Raw genomic sequence first — 17,544 nt, 5'->3', positions numbered from 1 at the left:
TCTGGCAGCTCCAGATTTACTCTCTCATACCCCAGCCACCATGATATGAGGAAGCCCAGGGCATCCTGCTAGAGGCCACATGGAAAGTCCTGGAGAGCTGACACCACATGGGGGAACTACCTATAGGAGAATGGAGGCCCCAGACACATGATAGAGGCCTTCCTAGATCATGCATGATCCCAGCTGACACCATGTGGGTCAGACCACAGAATCTGAGAAATAATCAGCCTTTGCTATTTCCAGCCAGTAAGTCTGGGACAATTTGTTTTGTAGCCATAGAAGTTCATGCAGCAATCCAGACATGGACTTCTGCCCTGACAACATCCAAAACATGGCAGCAGCTTTGGGCCCAGGCAGCTGGCAAAGGCCGGGAGGAAGGAGAGTGAGGAGATGGTAAGCAGAGGCTAGAAAGCCATTGAAGAAATCACTAGCAGTGGCTGGAGAAAAGGGGCTCCTGGCATGTCCCAGCAGAAGAGACTGTAACCTGCAGTGGCGAGGAAGGTTGGGCGTTTCCCCAACAAACCAGGTATCTGGCTAAGTAGATGTCCATAAGGAATGGGGCTTGTAGCTGCCTAGGATAGAGTACAGGAAGGGAAAGAAGAGGTAAAGAAGGAATTGTTTCATTTTCTTTTTTCTTTTTTATTTTTTTAATGTTTATTTTATTTTTGAGAGGGACAGAGAGACAGAGAGTGTGCAGGGGAGGGGCAGAGAGAAAAGGAGACACAGAATCCGAAGCAGACTCCAGGCTCTGAGCTGTTAGCACAGAGCCCGACACGGGGCTCAAACTCCCAAAATGCAAGATCATGACCTGAGCTGAAGTCAGAGGCTTAACCGACTGAGCCACCTAGGCTCCCCTAGGAATTATTTCATTTTCAAGCAGAATTTAAAGGAAATTTTTCCAACCTAAGACTTGGTGGGTAGAAAATTAAAAGGTTTCTTATTCCCAGCCTCTCTAGCTGGCAAATGATTCTAAATGTGAGAAATGGCCTCAGAACAAAGATCAAGTCCAAGGTATGGGCTTCAAGGCAGGATCAAGTTCTACTTTATTAAAACCTGAGAAAGATGAAGGCAGACTAAGTGCCTCACAGACCCACTCAGCTAGACAAAGGGGATTCTGAGCATCTTAAGGACATTGTCAGCCAGTACTCTCATCCCAGGCCAACACAGAGTCCTGCCTCAAACAGGTTTGTGCATATTATCATTTATATCACTATGTCAATTATAAATTGACACATAGAAACCCCACAACTGTTTAGAGGAAGAACTCTGCCGACATCTCGATCTCATACTTCCAGGCTCCAGAACGGCGAGGAAATACGCTTCTGTTCTTTAGGCCCCTCGATTTGTGGTACCTTGTTATAGCACCGCTAGCAGACTCAGACATCCCCCCGCCATTTTTGAAGAGAATGTCACAAAATTCTGCACCCAGGAACCATACTAAACAACCTCATAGCCCTGCTCCTCCTGGACTTCAAGCCCAAGACTGGACCCTCTGGGGTCTTGGGAAGGGGGTAAGTGTACCTTACCTGTGGAGGACTGGGAATCACTAGGGGCCAAAGGGCAGACCACGGCAGTCATCAGTAACCCAATGAGTCAATGCCTTCAGTATTCACATCATTATGCAGCCCCTCTTTGGCTGACTTTGGACTTGGCCACCTGACTGGTGTCAGCCAACAGCACGTTAGCAAACATGACGTACCAGAGGCTTGATAAGCATTTGTACCTTTAAGCTGTTCCTCTTGGAAGCTGGGTAAGGATGCCCAGGCTACCCTGTCAAGGAGACACCACGTTGAAGCCGAAGGGAGGAGACAGCACATGGAGGAAGCCACATGGAAGAGGCCCAAGACCCCACACCAGTGACCCAGCTGGGACCGAGTGGAGCGGAGGCATCGCCCAACACACTCAGAATCCTATAACAGTAATTATCATCTTAAGCCACTAAGTTTTAGGGTGCTGCTACTCAATAAGAAACAACTGAAATACTACTGAAAACATTTTTGGCTGACAAGTGCCACTCTAAGAAGGTTTTACACTTAAATGAGAAAATTAAAACAAAAATTTCTAATAATTGGGGTGCCTGGGTGGCTTAGTAGGTTAAGTGTCCGACTTCAGCTCAGGTCATGATCTCACAGTTTGTGGGTTCTAGTCCCGCATCAGGCTCTGTGCTGGAAGCTCAGAGCCTGGAGCCTGCTTTGGATTCTGTGTCTCCCTCTCTCTCTGCCCCTCCCCCACTCACACTGTCTCTCTCTCTCTCTCTCTCTCTCTCTCAAAAATAAATAAACATTAAAAAAATTTTTTTAATTTCTAATAATTGAAAAGCAAGTGACAATATCCAAAATATATCACAGAACTCAACTTGAACCTTGTGACTTTACCCCTACTCAAAAACTCAAACTCATGTATAAACTATCATCAGGGGTAATGAGATCACTCATTCTTCTAAATGGAGCACACCACTTCCTCCCCAACAGATCTGAGACACCCGCTCCGGGGTGCCCACTCACGCAGGGCTAACTCTCTGTCCCCATCCTGCAACACCAGCAGAGGGATCTGTCAAGAGCAAATCCTGGATGTGAAAGTGGAGGACCAGCCCAATTGACAAATTAATGGCATTTATGGTTGCCCAGAAGTAGCTTCGGGTACATACCTGGGCCATCTGGGCTGCAGTGTTTCCCTTGGCGCCCATGAAGACCATGGACAGGGCAGAAGAGATGCTCATGGGCGAGAAAAACACATTTTTCGAGTTGTCTTCACCCAGCTTTTTCAGCAGACTTAAGGCAAAGGTGCCGTTTGCTTCTGAAAGAGTATCCATGATGGTGAGCCTGAAACAACAGATTTAAAATCAGTATCACATAAGTACAGGCTTACATGCTGACTGTATTTCACTCTGTTATTAATAGTTACCGTTTTTGTTCAGTGGGCAAATGGGTACCTACACAAAACTCTATTTCTTTTGGGGGCCCTCAAAATTATTTTGCATGTTTCTAATATTACATGAAAAAAACAAACAAACAATGATATTAATAATATAATCCTGTTGGAGGGGGGGAGCAGGGGACTGCTACGTGCACTTATCTGTGAGCACAGAGAAAGCGTGGAAGGTTGCACACTTGACAGCTTACCTGAGTTACTTCCTGGGGGTGGGACCAAGAAAGGACTTAATTGGCTTTTGCTTCTATTTCTGTATTGTTTGGCATGATGTGGGGCTTATATGTGTTGTTTTATAATTTAAAAACCATTCAAATGATAAATCCAACCACAAGGTTACACACACAAAAAAATATGGTTGAATGCTTTTATCATGTGGGAGAGAGGAACCCAATTTTAGGGTAGTCTGTGGCCTGAAGATAAGAGATAAATCAAACCACATACGAAGTCATAAGAATGCCTTAAAAACAAGGACTTTTGACCTTCAATTCTCCTTCTATGAAACCTGTGCTTGTGTCAAAGCCCAAACCCAGGGCCATGTTCCCCAGATCTGTTACTGCCCACAGGCCCAGGCCTTCTTGCCCTTTGTTCTGGACAAGGGCACTGGATAGCAGGTGCCTGCCCATGGCCGCCTCTGGTTACAGGCTTCAGAGGTCAGGGGTCAGACAGCACATATTGGGCATGTAGGGCATGTGGCCACATCCCTGGTGGCCTAGGCAGGGTCCAGAGGAGGAATAGTTCTGGGCAGTCAGGGATAGGGTGGATGTGAGAGTCTTCAAGCAGGTTAAAGCACAGTAGGTCTTTAGAAAGACCTATTATTGACTCCCCCTTTGCCATGGGGGATCTGAAGTTCACAGAAGTGAAGTGATGTTTCCAGGCTAAGGAACTGAATAGCTAAGGCTGAACTCAGGGCCAGCAAACTGTCTTTCCAGTGCTCCTCTAGATATCCCCAGTTCAGGAAGAGCCTGAAGTACAGCACAGAGGGGTCAGGAGAGAAGACAAGAGGCAGCAAGGGGTCCGAGCAGTCAGTCAGCTGTAGATGCAGCAGAACAGGCTGGTGGGGAGCAGATTCTGGGGAAAGCAGCACCTGCCTGCTCTGATATCACTTACAGAAGTTTACAAACTACGTTTCCCCAGATTGAGGAAATGACTCATTTGAGCTATGGGGGGGAATCTACAGAACAAGGAAAGGGAGAGGCAAGAGGGGAGATCTTCACGGCTTTATGATTATAACTACAGTGGTTGGCTGCATATGGGCAGCAAAGATATGCCCATACTAACCCTTGGAACATGAGAATGTTCCCTTACACAGCAAAAGAGACTTTGTAGATGTGATTATAGAAAGGATTTTTTTTCATGTTTATTTTGAGAGAGAGAGACAAAGCACAAGCAGGGGAGGGACAGACAGAGAGAGAGAGAGAGAGAGAGAATCCCAAGCAGGCTCCTCACTGTCAGCACAGAGCCTGATGCAGGGCTCCGTCTCAGGAACCGTGAGAACATGACCTGAGCTAAAATCAAGAGCCTGACACTTAACTGACTGAGCCACCCAGGCACCCCTAAATGAAAGATCTTGACGTGGGGAGATCATCATGAATTATTCAAGTGGTCCCTAAATGTAATCACACATATCCTTATGAGAGGCAGGCAGAGAGGAATTTGAACAATGAAGAAAGCAATGTGGGGACTGAAGCAAAATGCTATCATGCTGGCTTGAAAACTGGAGGAAGTGGGGACAAACAAGGAATGCAAAAACTGCAGCTCTAGAAGCTGGAAAAGGGGTGGTGACAGACTCCCCGCTACAGCCTCTGGGGAGAGCACAACCCTGTCAAAACCCCGGTGTTTCTCAGTGAAGCCTGTCAGCCTTGAGGCCTCCAGAAGCATGAGAGAACAAATGCGCTGAGCTTGCGGGAATCTGCTACAAGAGCCACAGCAAACTAATACTGCAACTTACATACCTGATAAATTTTATTTACTATCCTTGTTTTAAACATTTTGTTTGCAAACTCTATTTATTCACTATAGAGAATAGCTGGGGTGCTGAGCACTCCTAGTTTGCTCAGACTTTCCACACATATCTGAAATTACTAATTTCTTTTTTTTTTAATTTTTTTTAACGTTTATTTATTTTTGAGACAGAGAGAGACAGAGCATGAACGGGGGAGGGTCAGAGAGAGGGAGACAGAGAATCTGAAACAGGCTCCAGGCTCTGAGCTGTCAGCACAGAGCCCGACGTGGGGCTCGAACTCACGGACCGTGAGATCATGACCTGAGCCGAAGTCTTGGCTACTTAACCGACTGAGCCACCCAGGCACCCCTGAAATTACTAATTTCTAAGAGAAGTACAATAGAACATACACCTTATTAAAATTCTTCTGAAATAATGGATTCTTTGTTGATACAGAAATAACTTCAAGATTTTGCAGACCCTTGGGAACATCAATAGAAACAAAAGTAGCTATTCTATGGAACTGATGCAAAAATTATATTGTTTATTTGGATTTTACATCAGCAAGTGCTGCCTGCTTCTCAATTTTAAGAGAAACAACTGTGAAAACAGGTTTAAGAATGAAGAATTAGGTACGAGGACGTACCACAGGGCAAGAGGCACAGTCCCAAGCATTCCTGACACAATCCAATGTCAAGACTCAGGCAGGTGTCTGTGGGTCCCCCACCACACAAATCTTCCTCTTAGCTGGGGACAGGGACACCTCTGGCTTGGCCCCCAAGATGGCTCAGCCCCCACTGATGCTGGCTACCCAGCCCCTCAGCGAATTGAGAAAGCTCAAAGAGCAGTAGTTCCTCAACATAAAGCAGCTTCAGTCTTCTGGCTTTAAACACTGACCCTGGAAAAACCAAGCCAGGACATTCAGAGGAAAAGGCACAAGTCAGGAGGGAGATGAGGTTTTCAGTTCCAGCTCTGGGACTCTGAATGTGTTACTCGGTTCCTGCTCCCTGCATGAGGAAGAGGAGGCCAGGTAATCTGTGTGCCCTGCCATCTTCGATGTCTATTGTTAACATGAATGCAGAAAAAAGAGCCAGAGAGGAGTTTACTCTTCAAAGCCCAAGGTGAAGTCTAACAGCATTCCATTTCTCAGCTGACAACGACGGATAGCTGTTAAAAGTGAAATTATGTTCACACTCAGGGCGCCTGGGTGGCTCAGTTGGTTAAGCAGCAGACTTCAGCTCAGGTCGTGATCTCACCATTCGTGGGTTCAAGCCCCACATCAGGCTCTGTGCTGACAGCTCGGAGCCTGGAGCCTGCTTCAGATTCTGTGTCTCCCTCGCTCTCTCTCTGCCCTTCCCCTGCTCATGCTCGCTTGTGCTCTCTCTCTCTCTCAAAAATAAATAAAACATTTAAAAAAGTTATATCCATGTCCTATGAAAATTGTTAAATAAGAAAGAAACATGAAATCAATGATGGTTGTAGGCTTATTCCAGATATGCAGGATAATCTTACAGCAGAAAATAAGTTAATCATGAAATAACTGAATTGCCCACTCATAATAAATGTCCTTAAAACAAAAAGAAAATGGTACTTCCTATACTTCCTTAATGTGACAAGGAGTATCAGCCATCATCGATGATAAAATGTTAGAAACAGTTCCCTTGTGCCTCAAACAAGAACAATAACTAGTGATTACATTAAAAAGTTTTAACTTCAGAAAAAATAAATACCCATTTTTGAGTATATACTACACACTGGGACCTATATTAGTACTTTTCCTAAATGACTCTTATAACCTTGTAAAGCTGGTTGAGAAGATCAGCATTTGATAAGCAAAGAAATGGGAGCCATTGCTCTTTTATCACAAGGCTATACAAATGGTAGAGTGAAGGCTAGAAACCAGGTCTGCATGGCACTGGAGTTCAATCACTAAGGCATACAGACTTCCAAAAAAAAAGGAGAGGTGGAGAGCAAATTCAACATACCTTTTTAAAACACAATTTTTGAAAGTTAAAAAACCATTAATTTCCAACAATGACTAAGATAGGTATTCCTTCCTATACTGTGTAAATGATCCTATAAATTGCTATGCCAATATTTCCAGAGCATAATTTGCAATTAAAAAAATAAAAATAAAGGACAGGGCGGCAGCACATGGAGAGGTCGCCTCAGCGTCTCTCACTCTACAGAGACTGCAGTGGAATCTGCGTGGTTCAACCACTGGGAATCCATGATGGAGAAGAGGGGAGGGGCTTGCCACAACCAGCACATGGATCTTGGCAGACCAAGTTCATGCCTGCAGTGTCCACATAGTAATCACACCCGGAGGCTTTCCTCATCTGTAGAACTAAGTCAGCGATGCACTCTGACCAGGGAACACACCAGAGTGGAGATCTGCCTGATTCAGATCATCAAACGAGGAGTTCTGCCAGCCCTAGAGCCCAGTCTGCCCATGCCTGGGCAAGATGCTGAGTCATAGCCCCACCCACGGCTGCTGAGAGTGCCTTCCAGCCCCATCTGACCAGAAGGCCTGGTGACAACTCCTGGAAGCTGTGCTGCCCAGTGGTGCTCAAGCTGAGAAGTGGGCAGGCAGAGCTGATTGCCCCCAGAGCAAAGCCAGTACCAGGTACGGAGGCAGTGGGATTAATTCACAGAGGATTGAGGGTAACTCCAGGACTCTCCCAACCAGACAGCCTGTTTGGGAAACTGAAGGTAACTTGGAGCAGCCTTCCCTCTCCCACTCAGGCAAGGTAGCTGAATCACAGCCCCACCTGCCTGTGGAGAGTGTCTTCTGGCCCCACTGAATAAAAGGGCTGGAGACAACTCCTGGGAGCTGTGCAGCCCAGGGGTGCTGAGCCAAGAGAAGGGCAGATAGAGCTGAGAATCTACAGAGTAAAGCCAGTGGCCCTGATTAGCAGGGAAATTAGGGTGTGGATCAGCTTGAGTTAAGACAACAAAGAGTTTTGGGCCCCTGGGTGGCTCAGCTGATTAAGTGTCTGACTCCTGATTTCATCTTGGGTCATGATCTCAGAGTCATGAGATCCTGTCCTGCCTTGTGTCAGGCTCCACACTGGGTGTGGAGCCTGCTTAAGATTCTCTCTCTCTCCTTCTCCCTCTCTCCCTCCTTCTCCCTCTCTCCTTTGTTCCTTCTCTATCTCTTTAAAAAAAAAAAAAAAAAAAAGACAACAAAGAGTTTTACCAACTCTAGACCTGCTTCTCCCACTGCCTTGGAACAGGGATTTTTATTCATAGCCCCACTTGTTGAATATAGCCTTCAGCCTCTCCAACCAGGGAACCTAACCAGAGCACATGAAAAACATCCCTACACACAGAGGCACTTGAACAGAGAGCACTGCCTGTGCCTTCCACCATCTGCAGAGTGAAACCAGTGGCCTCACCTGAGCAGGGAACTCAGTGCATGCTCTGGCCTGATTCAGCCAGCAAACAATGAGTTGTATAGTCCCTGGGTTCTGGCTGGTTGTCCTGCCAAGGCAGGAAGTTATTAATTCACAGCCCCAACTACTACTGAATATAGTACCCAGTCCTGACCATCTACAAAGCCAGACCAGAAAATGCAAGCAACTGCTGAGCCGATAGGCTCACTTAGGTAGGGAACCAAGCCAGTAGTCCTATCCAACTGTTCTTAGCCAGTGGCACCCCACCATCTCCATCTTCAGAGCTCAAACAGTTGCCTCACCCCAAAAGAGACCATAATAATAAGCCCTACATGCCCCAAATCATTAGCAGCAGATGTAGCCAGAAACCCAGCTGAGCTTACTGGTGGAGAGCTGTCTCTCCCAAAACAAATCTATAAAGTCTAGAAGATGAACCCCATTCATCAAGTGCACAAATACCAACATAAGGAATCAAGATCATGATTAATCAGGTAGATATGAGACCATGAAAGGAAACTAATAAAGCTCCAGTAACTGACCTAAAATAAATGGAGATCTATAAACTGTCATAAAAAGAAATCAGAATAATCCTCTTAAGGAAGCTTAGTGAACAAAAAGAAAATGGTGACACACAACTAAACAAAATTAGGGAAACAATGCATGAACAAAATGAGAAGTCTGAAAGGAAATAACAACCACCATAAAACCCAAGAAAACTGAAATCCTAGAGTTGAAAGTACAACAACTCAACTGAAGAATTCAGGAGTTTCAAAGGTAGACTTGACCTGAGGCACCTGGGCGGCTCAGTCAGTGTCTGACTCTTGGATTTCAGCTCAGATCACAATCCTGGGGTCATGGGACTGAGCCCTGCATTGGGGTCCATGCTGAGTGTGGAGCCTGCTTGAGATTCTCTCTCTCTCCCCCTCTGCCCCTCTCCCAAAACTTGTGCACTCTCTCTCGAACAATAAATAAATAAGTAAGTAAGTAAGTAAGTAAGTGGGTAGACTTGTTCATGCAGACAAAACAATCAGTGATCTGGAGGACTAGACATTGAAAGTTAGGAGAAACAAAAATTTTCTGTGAAGCAAGTCCATAGGAACTATAGGACACAGCAAAAAGCAACAATATTTGCATTATGAGAATTCCAGAGGGAGAAGAGAAATAAAGCGACAGGGAGTTTATTTAAAGCAATAATGGCCGAAAACTTCCCAAACTTGGGGAGAGAAATGGATGTCTACATCCATGAGACCCAAAGGACCCCAAATAGCCTGAACCTGAATAAGGGCTACACCAACAACCATAATTGAATAGTCAACAAAGAAAGAATTTTTAAGAGCGGCAAGAGAAAACAGAGAAGTTACATCCTTAAGGGAACCCTTGTAAGACTATGAACAGATTTCTCAACAGAAACTTTTCAGGCCAGGAGAAAATGGGATGACATTCAAAATATTGAAAAACAAAGAAACAAACAAAACCTGTCAACAATTCTATGACCGATGAAGCTCTCCTTCAGAAACAAAGAAGTTATAAAGACTTTCTCACACAAATAAAAGCTGAGACATTTCATTACCACCAGATCTGACTTACAAGAAATGCTAAAGGGCTAAACGCTAAATGCGTCAGGCTCTGAGCTAAAAGCTCAGAGCCTGGAGCCTGTTTTTGGATTCTGTGCCTCCCTCTCTCTGTGTCCCTCCCCTGCTCATGCTATCTCTCTCTCTCTCAAAAATAAATTTAAAAAAATTTTTTTAAATTTAAAAAGGAAATTCAAAGGATCATAAGAGGTTACTATGAATAACTATATACCAATAAACTGGACAACCTAGCAGAAATGGAAAAATTCTTAGAAACATAAAACTTACAAAACCTGAATCAGGAAGAAATAGAAAAACCTGAATAGACCAATTACTAGAAAGGAGATTGAATTAGTAATCAAAAATCTCTCAACAAAGAAAAGGCCAGAACCATAAGGCTTCACTGGTGAATTTTACCAAACATTTAAAGAATTAATACCAATCCTTCTCAAACTCAAAGAGAAGAGAACACTCCCAAATTCATTTAATAAGGCCAGCATTATCCTGATACCAAAACCAGAAAAGGCTTTCCCTACTATTAGGGAAGACAACTATAGGCCAACATCTTTGACAAATGTAGATGCAAAAATTAATAAAATACTAGCAAACTGATTTCAGCAGCATATTAAAATGATCATTCATCAATCCCTATCAAAATAACACCAGCATTCTTCACAGAGCTAGAACAAACAATCCTACAATTTTTATGGAACCAGAAAAGACCCAGAATAGCCAAAGCAATCTTGAAAAAGAAAACCAAAACTGAACGCATCAAAATCCCAGACTTCAAGCTATATTACAAAACTGTAGTCATCAAGTCAGTATGGCACTGGCACAAAAACTGACACTCAGATCAATGAAACAGAATAGAAAACCCAGAAACGGACCCACAAATGAATAGCCAACTAATCTTTGACAAAGCAGGAAAGAATATCCAATGGAATAAACACAGTCTCTTCAGCAAATGGTGCTGGGAAAACTGGACAGCGACATGCAGAAAAATGAACCTGGACCACTTTCTTACACCGTACACAAAAATAAATTCAAAATGGATAAAAGACCTAAATGTAAGATAGGAAGCCATCAAAATCCTAGAGGAGAAAGCAGGCAAAAATCTCTTTGACCTCGGCCGCAGCAATTTCTTACTCAAAACATATCCAGAGGCAAGGGAAACAAAAACAGAAATGAACTATTGGGACCTCATCAAGATAAAAAGCTTCTGCACAGCGAAGGAAAAAAATCAGTAAAACTAAACAGCAACCAATGGAAGGGGAGAAGATATCTGCAAATGACATATCAGATAAAGGGTTAGAATCCAAAATCTATAAAGAACTTATCACACTCAACACCCAAAAAACAAATAATCCAATGAAGAAATGGGCAAAAGACATGAATAGACACTTCTCCAAAGAAGACATCCAGATGGCCAACTGACACTGAGAAAATGCTCAACATCACTCATCATCAGGGAAATACAAATCAAAACCACAATGACATACCACCTCAAACCTGTCAGAGTGGCTAAATTAACAACTCAGGCAACAACAGGAGGTTTCTCAAGAAATTAAAAATAGAACTACCCTACAACCCAGAAATTTCATTACTAGGTATTTATCCAAGGGATACAGGTGTGCTGTTTCAAAGGGGCACATGCACTCCAATATTTACAGCAGTGCTATCGACAATAGCCAAAGTAAGGAAACAGCCCAAATGTCCATTGACAGATGAATGGATAAAGAAGATGACCTGAAAATAGACATTTCCCCAAAGAAGATATAGGAAGGATTAACAGGTACATGAAAAGATGCTCAACATCACTAATCATCAGGGAAATACAATTTAAAATCACAGTAAGATATCACCTCATGCCTGTTAGAATGGCCATCATCAAAAAAGACAAAAGATGACAAATTCTAGTATGCATGTGGAGAAAAACGGGACTCTTGTGCACTGCTATTGAGATTGGTATAGCCACTATGGAAAACAGTATGGAGGACCCTCAGAAAATTAAAAATAGATCTACCATATGATCCAACAAATACACTTCTGGGACTACATTCAAAGGAAACAAAAATACTAACTGGAAAAGATAATCTGAACTCCCATGTCCACTGCAGCATTATTTGAAATAACCAAGACATGGAAACAACCTAAGTGTCCATCTGTGGATCAGTAGATAAAGAAGTTGTATATATATATATATATATATATATATATATATATATATATATATATGGTACAGTTATGCAATGGAATAATATTCAGCCATAAAAAAAAACAAGGAAATCCTACCATTTACAACAACATGGATGGACCTTGAAGGCATTATGCTATGTGAAATAACTCAGATAGAGAGGAAAGATAAATACTGTATGATGTCACTGATATGTGGAATAACACAAAACAAACTCATAAGAAAGAGTTTAGACTTGTTACCAGAGGTGGGAGTTGAAGGGAGAGGAAACTGGAGGAAGGTGGTCAAAAGGTAGAAACTTCCAAATACAGGATACGTAAGTATCACGGATGTAATGTACAACATGATGCTTGTAAACTAATATTGCCATTAGCTATGTCAGAAGGTAGTTAAAAGATAGTTAAAGGGGTAAGTCTTAAGAGTTACCACCACAAGGAGAATTTTTTTCCCTTTACTCTTTTTTTTTTTTTATCACATCTGTATGAGAAGATGAATGTTAGCTGAACCCATTGTGGTAATAATTCCACAACATATGTATATCAAACCATCATGCTGTATACCTTAAACTTACACAGTGATATATGTCAATGATTTCTCAATAAAACCGTAAAAAATATTATGGACATTGGATGGAACTGGAGAGTATTATGCTAAGTGAAATAAGGCAGAGAAAGACAGATACCATATGTTTTCACTCATATGTGGATCCTGAGAAACTTAACAGAAGACCATGGGGGAGGGGAAGAGAGGAATAAAAACAGTTACACAGAGGGAGGGAGGCAAACCATAAGAGACTCTTAAATACTGAGAACAAACTGAGGATTGATGGGGGGTGGGGAAGAGGGGAAAGTGGGTGATGGGCATTGAGGAGGGCACCTGTTGGAATGAGCACTGGGTGTTGTATGGAAACCAATTTGACAATAAATTTAATATAAAAAAATATTACGGACAAAAGCAACTACTAACTACTTCATATGCTATAGAAAAGTTTTAAATGCCCAACAACAGAGAACCACAAATTCTGTCACATTCATGATGGATAGTAAAGGAGGTATTAATTTTTTAAAAAGCATGCTAATGTTCCAGGCTATACAAAATTAAGCTGAAAAAGAGGATATAACACTATAAATAAACTTTTAAATGTTCTCCATGTTAACTAGGAAGAAAAGTACATGTAAGCATACTTTAAAGACAGAATGGAAGGAAATATTGTGCACCCAATGCTTCTCAGCTACAGGTCATTTTTATGTTTTTTATATTTTTCTGCATTTTCACATTTTCTACAACATGCCTCTATTATTTTTAGGGGCCAGGATTTGGTTCATTTTTATTTTTGTGAAATTAATACTCACACACTTAGTTTAAATGTCAGACAGTGCTCAAAGAGATATCACAAATAACTACAGGTTCTCTTACACTGCTGCCCTTGTCCTTCCCCACCCATGGCTTGCTTTATTAGAGCTAGTAGTGATCAGTGCTAAACCAAGTAGTATCCTAGGGGCACATTTCCTATCACTTAACACTGCTTTTCCTTAGGTTAATATTGCCTTTCCCCCCACATTTCTTTAGTTTTCTATGTAGCTATGGCAACTTCCCCCAAATGTTCTACATGTCACTAGACCTTTCCACTAACTGTTTCGTATGCTCAGATACAGAGTCATCTACTGGTCCCCTTCTCCTCTCCCACAGTCTATCGTCCTGCTGGTGAGCTCAGGGGCCTTCCTGCCCAAAAGGAATTTTCATAGACAGGGAACAACATTCCCTACTAAAATACTTTCATTAATTGTCAATTGTTTGGCAGTATACGGCTTACACTGCAAAGAAATTATTGTGCTTAAATATTTAAGCATCAGTTATTTATTTTAATATATCAGATTTTTTAATGCTTTTGACATCTTTCAAAGCAAACTTAATGGTCCCTGGGTGGGGTTAAGCATCTAACTTCTGCTAAGGTCATGATCTCATGGCTCATGAGTTCCAGCCCCCTGTCAGACTAACTCTCTCTCCCTCTCTCTCTCTCACAAGAATAAACATTAAAAAAATGAAAAAAATATTTAAAGCAAACTTAAAAATGTTTAAACCTTAGTAAACATTTAGACTTCTATAAACCTTATAAATCAAGACTTACAAATCCAATAAGCTAGGATAACCTAAGACTTTCAAACACGTTTAAAAATATACAAAACATGGGAATGCAAGCTGGTACAGTCACTCTGGAAAACAGTATGGAGGTTCCTCAAAAAACTAAAAACAGAACTACCCTACCACCCAGCAATTGCACTACTAGGCATTTATCCACAGGATATAGGTGTGCTGTTTCGAAGGGACACGTGCACCCCCATGTTTATAGCAGCACTATAAACAATAGCCAAAGTATGGAAAGGGCCCAAATGTCCCTCGATGGATGAATGGATAAAGAAGATGTGGTATATATATACAATGGAGTATTACTTGGCAATCAAAAAGAATGAAGTCTTGCCATTTGCAACTATGGGGATGGAACTGGAGGATATTATGCTAAGTGAAATTAGAGAAAAGACAAAAATCTTATTACTTCACTCATATGAGGACTTTAAGAGACAAAACAGATGAACATAAGGTAAGGGAAACAAAAATAATACAAAAACAGGGAGGGGGACAAAACAGAAGAGACTCATAAATATGGAGAACAAACTGAGGGTTGCTGGAGGGGTTGTGGGAGGAGGGATGGGCTAAATGGGTAAGGGGCACTAAGGAATCTACTCCTGAAATCATTGTTGCACCATATGCTAACTAATTTGGATGTAAATTTTAAAAAATAAAAACTAAAATTAAAAAAATAAATAAAAATAAAAATACACAAAATGGGCGCCTGGGTGGCTCAGTTGGTTAAGCATCAGACTTCTGCTCAGGTCATGATCTCGCAGCTCGTGAGTTCGAGCCCGGCATCTGGCTCTGTGCTAACAGCTCAGAGCCTGGAGCCTGCTTCAGATTCTATGCCTCCCTCGCTCTCCGCCCCTCCCCAGCTCATGCTCTGTCTCTCTCTCAAAAATAAACAACAAGAAAAATTTTTTTAAGACACAAAACATTAGTTACAAACTCATTTCTACCCCTGTGCTCAAGTATTAACACCACGGGTTTAACATATTTTACCTTTGTTATATCTTCTTATATATTTCCTAAGGTGATATTAATGCTTCGGGACCATCCCCCCACACACACACAAACACAGGAAGCCTGATTCTTGGTCACCATGCCATCCCAGCTGCTCCTTGGAACCCAGCACTCACTCTAGTGAGTAACCAGCACATTCCAGTAAGTGGGGGAGTTTTGAGCTTCACTTCTCCCTTTGCTGGGATTTTACAAGGCCTCACCCAAACACCAAATTTCAGTTCCTGGTAACCCAATGTCTTTCTTTAAAATGAAGTGCTATGCGTTTTCCTCTACCTGCATTGTAGACTCGGTCTATAAGTACTTTAGTTGAATTTTTAGGCCTTTATGGTTGTAGAACTACTGTGCTTGTTAGCCTAGGAACCTGGAATAACAGAACTTTTTACATATGGATCATCACACAGCATTTCCTGAAAAACGTTATTCAAATTCTTCTGTGCCTTTTTAAAACTCATTTTGTCTGCCTCATCTGAACTTATTAATGGACTCAGGTATTTTGACAACGCATTTCAATTAGCTGGTCTTGGTTTTCTTGTTGGCGCTCAAACTGTCATTAACTGTGCTAGTGGGTGTCTCTTGAAATTGATTATTTTATCTTGACATGTTGATCTCAAACATCCCTGCTCTAGGGCAACAACCCTGGTTCTTTATCTATCTATCTATCTATCTATCTATCTATCTATCTACCTACTTACCTATCTATTTTATTTCCAGTCCAAAGACATGAGGTATCAGCCCTTCTCCTGGTTTCTTTTAATGGAGAATTGTAAATACAAAATCTGAATCTTCAAGGAGTGTGAGTTTTGGTGTTATTGTTTGGGCCACACCCGTGGACAAAGCTGGATAGAGGTTTCCTTGCAAGTCCTTAAGATGCTATGCCGTAAATGAGACTGCCACATAAAGTTTTTATACACCTAATTTTTCTAAAACATAATTGCACTTAGGGGCACCTGGGTGGCTCAGTCAGTTAAGCGTCTGACTTTGGCTCAGGTCATGATCTCACAGCTTGTGGGTTCGAGCCCCACATCAGGTTCTGTGCTGACAGCTCAGAGCCTGGAGCCTGCTTCAGATTCTGTGTCTCCCTCTGGCTCTCTGCCCCTCCCCCGCTCACACTTTGTCTCTCTCTCTCTCAAAACATAAATAAACATTAAAAAAATGTTTTTAAATACAAAAAATTAAAAATAAAATAAAATAAAACATAATTGCACTTAGAGGTGTTCATCTGGGCTGCAAGTGCATCACTTTTCTCTTTCACTATACCTACGTGTTGATACAACTGTTTATCAGCCACATTTTGGACTGCTCTTCAGCCTGCCACACTGCTATCTTCTCTGAGGTATCTCTTTGCTAAAAATACCCTTTGTGTCAGACCCCAATGTCTTCCTGCTCCATTGTTTACCTCATTTTGATGAAGGAAATCGTCCAATAGTTTTCTAAAACAGAATGCATACATTTTGGGATCTTGCATGCCCAGAAGTCTTTACCATTACATATGACTGACAGTTTCTCAGGGTCTGGAATGCACTACACATTATTTTACATCCAAATTTCTGCCACATTGCTTTACTGCTTTCCAGCCTTCAGCTCTGCTGTTGGGAAGTCTGATGACATTCTGACCCCAGTTCCATTCCCCCTTCCCCACATCCTCATTCTTAAAAAGCTCACAAATTCTTATCCTTATCCCTGATGTTCTGAGATGTCACAGTGTGTCCTTAAGAGGGGCCCCATTTACTTATTTTGCTGTGCACTTGGGGGACCCTTCCAATCTAGCAATTCAAATTTTCCTTCCTCTCTGGGAAAAAAATTAAGTCAGGAGTTAGTTCCCTCAGACTGACTCTGTTCTCTTTTTCTGTATCCTCTATTAGTCAGACACTAGAACTCGTGGACTGATCTACCAGATACTAAGCGCCTTCATCACCGCACACACTGAAAACAGTATTTGTAGGGTGCTGTGAGATGGGCAAGGCTGCTTGCTACAGAGGTGGAAAGCTCTGCTCTTTCTTCTCTTCTTCTCTTGCATTTTCCATCACAGTGCCATTTTTGTTCCATTTCCGGAAGGATGTCCGTGACTTTTTTTTTTCCAAGTTTTCTGATTTTTTTCTAATTTGAGCCATTATATTTTTAATTTCCAAGGATTTCTCCTTATTCTCTGCTGTTCCTTCTTTACAGCCCTCCATTCCAATTCCTTGGAGAACAACATTACGGTTTTATTGAGATGTCTTCTGCTCCCTACACTCACTCACCTCTCTCTCTGAGGCTTTTGTTGTTGCTGTTATTGTGGTTTGTGTTTGCTTTATCTAAGTCTATTTCATACACAGGCTTCCCACAAATGGGGGACAATCTTTGGGGAGCAGTCACATT

At 42.1% G+C, this 17,544-nt stretch overlaps 1 protein-coding gene across 5 annotated transcripts in view; it reads right to left on the bottom strand.

The window, feature by feature from the left end:
* SERPINB6 (serpin family B member 6) overlaps positions 1-17,544 on the bottom strand; it is an 81,819-nt gene that overhangs the window by 9,606 nt on the left and 54,669 nt on the right. For all 5 annotated transcript variants that reach the window (XM_078446687.1, XM_060614945.3, XM_060614941.3 and 2 more), the window contains exon 2: positions 2,648-2,822. In XM_078446687.1, the coding sequence (XP_078302813.1) occupies positions 2,648-2,812 (165 nt within the window). In that variant the 5' untranslated portion in view covers positions 2,813-2,822. The remainder of the gene's footprint in view (positions 1-2,647; positions 2,823-17,544) is intronic.

Source organism: Panthera onca, chromosome B2 (assembly GCF_046562875.1).
Source record: "Panthera onca isolate mPanOnc1 chromosome B2, mPanOnc1 haplotype 2, whole genome shotgun sequence".
Classification (NCBI taxonomy): domain Eukaryota; kingdom Metazoa; phylum Chordata; class Mammalia; order Carnivora; family Felidae; genus Panthera; species Panthera onca.
Note: the sequence above shows the minus strand (reverse complement) of the source record. Positions and strands in the feature narration are given on the sequence as shown.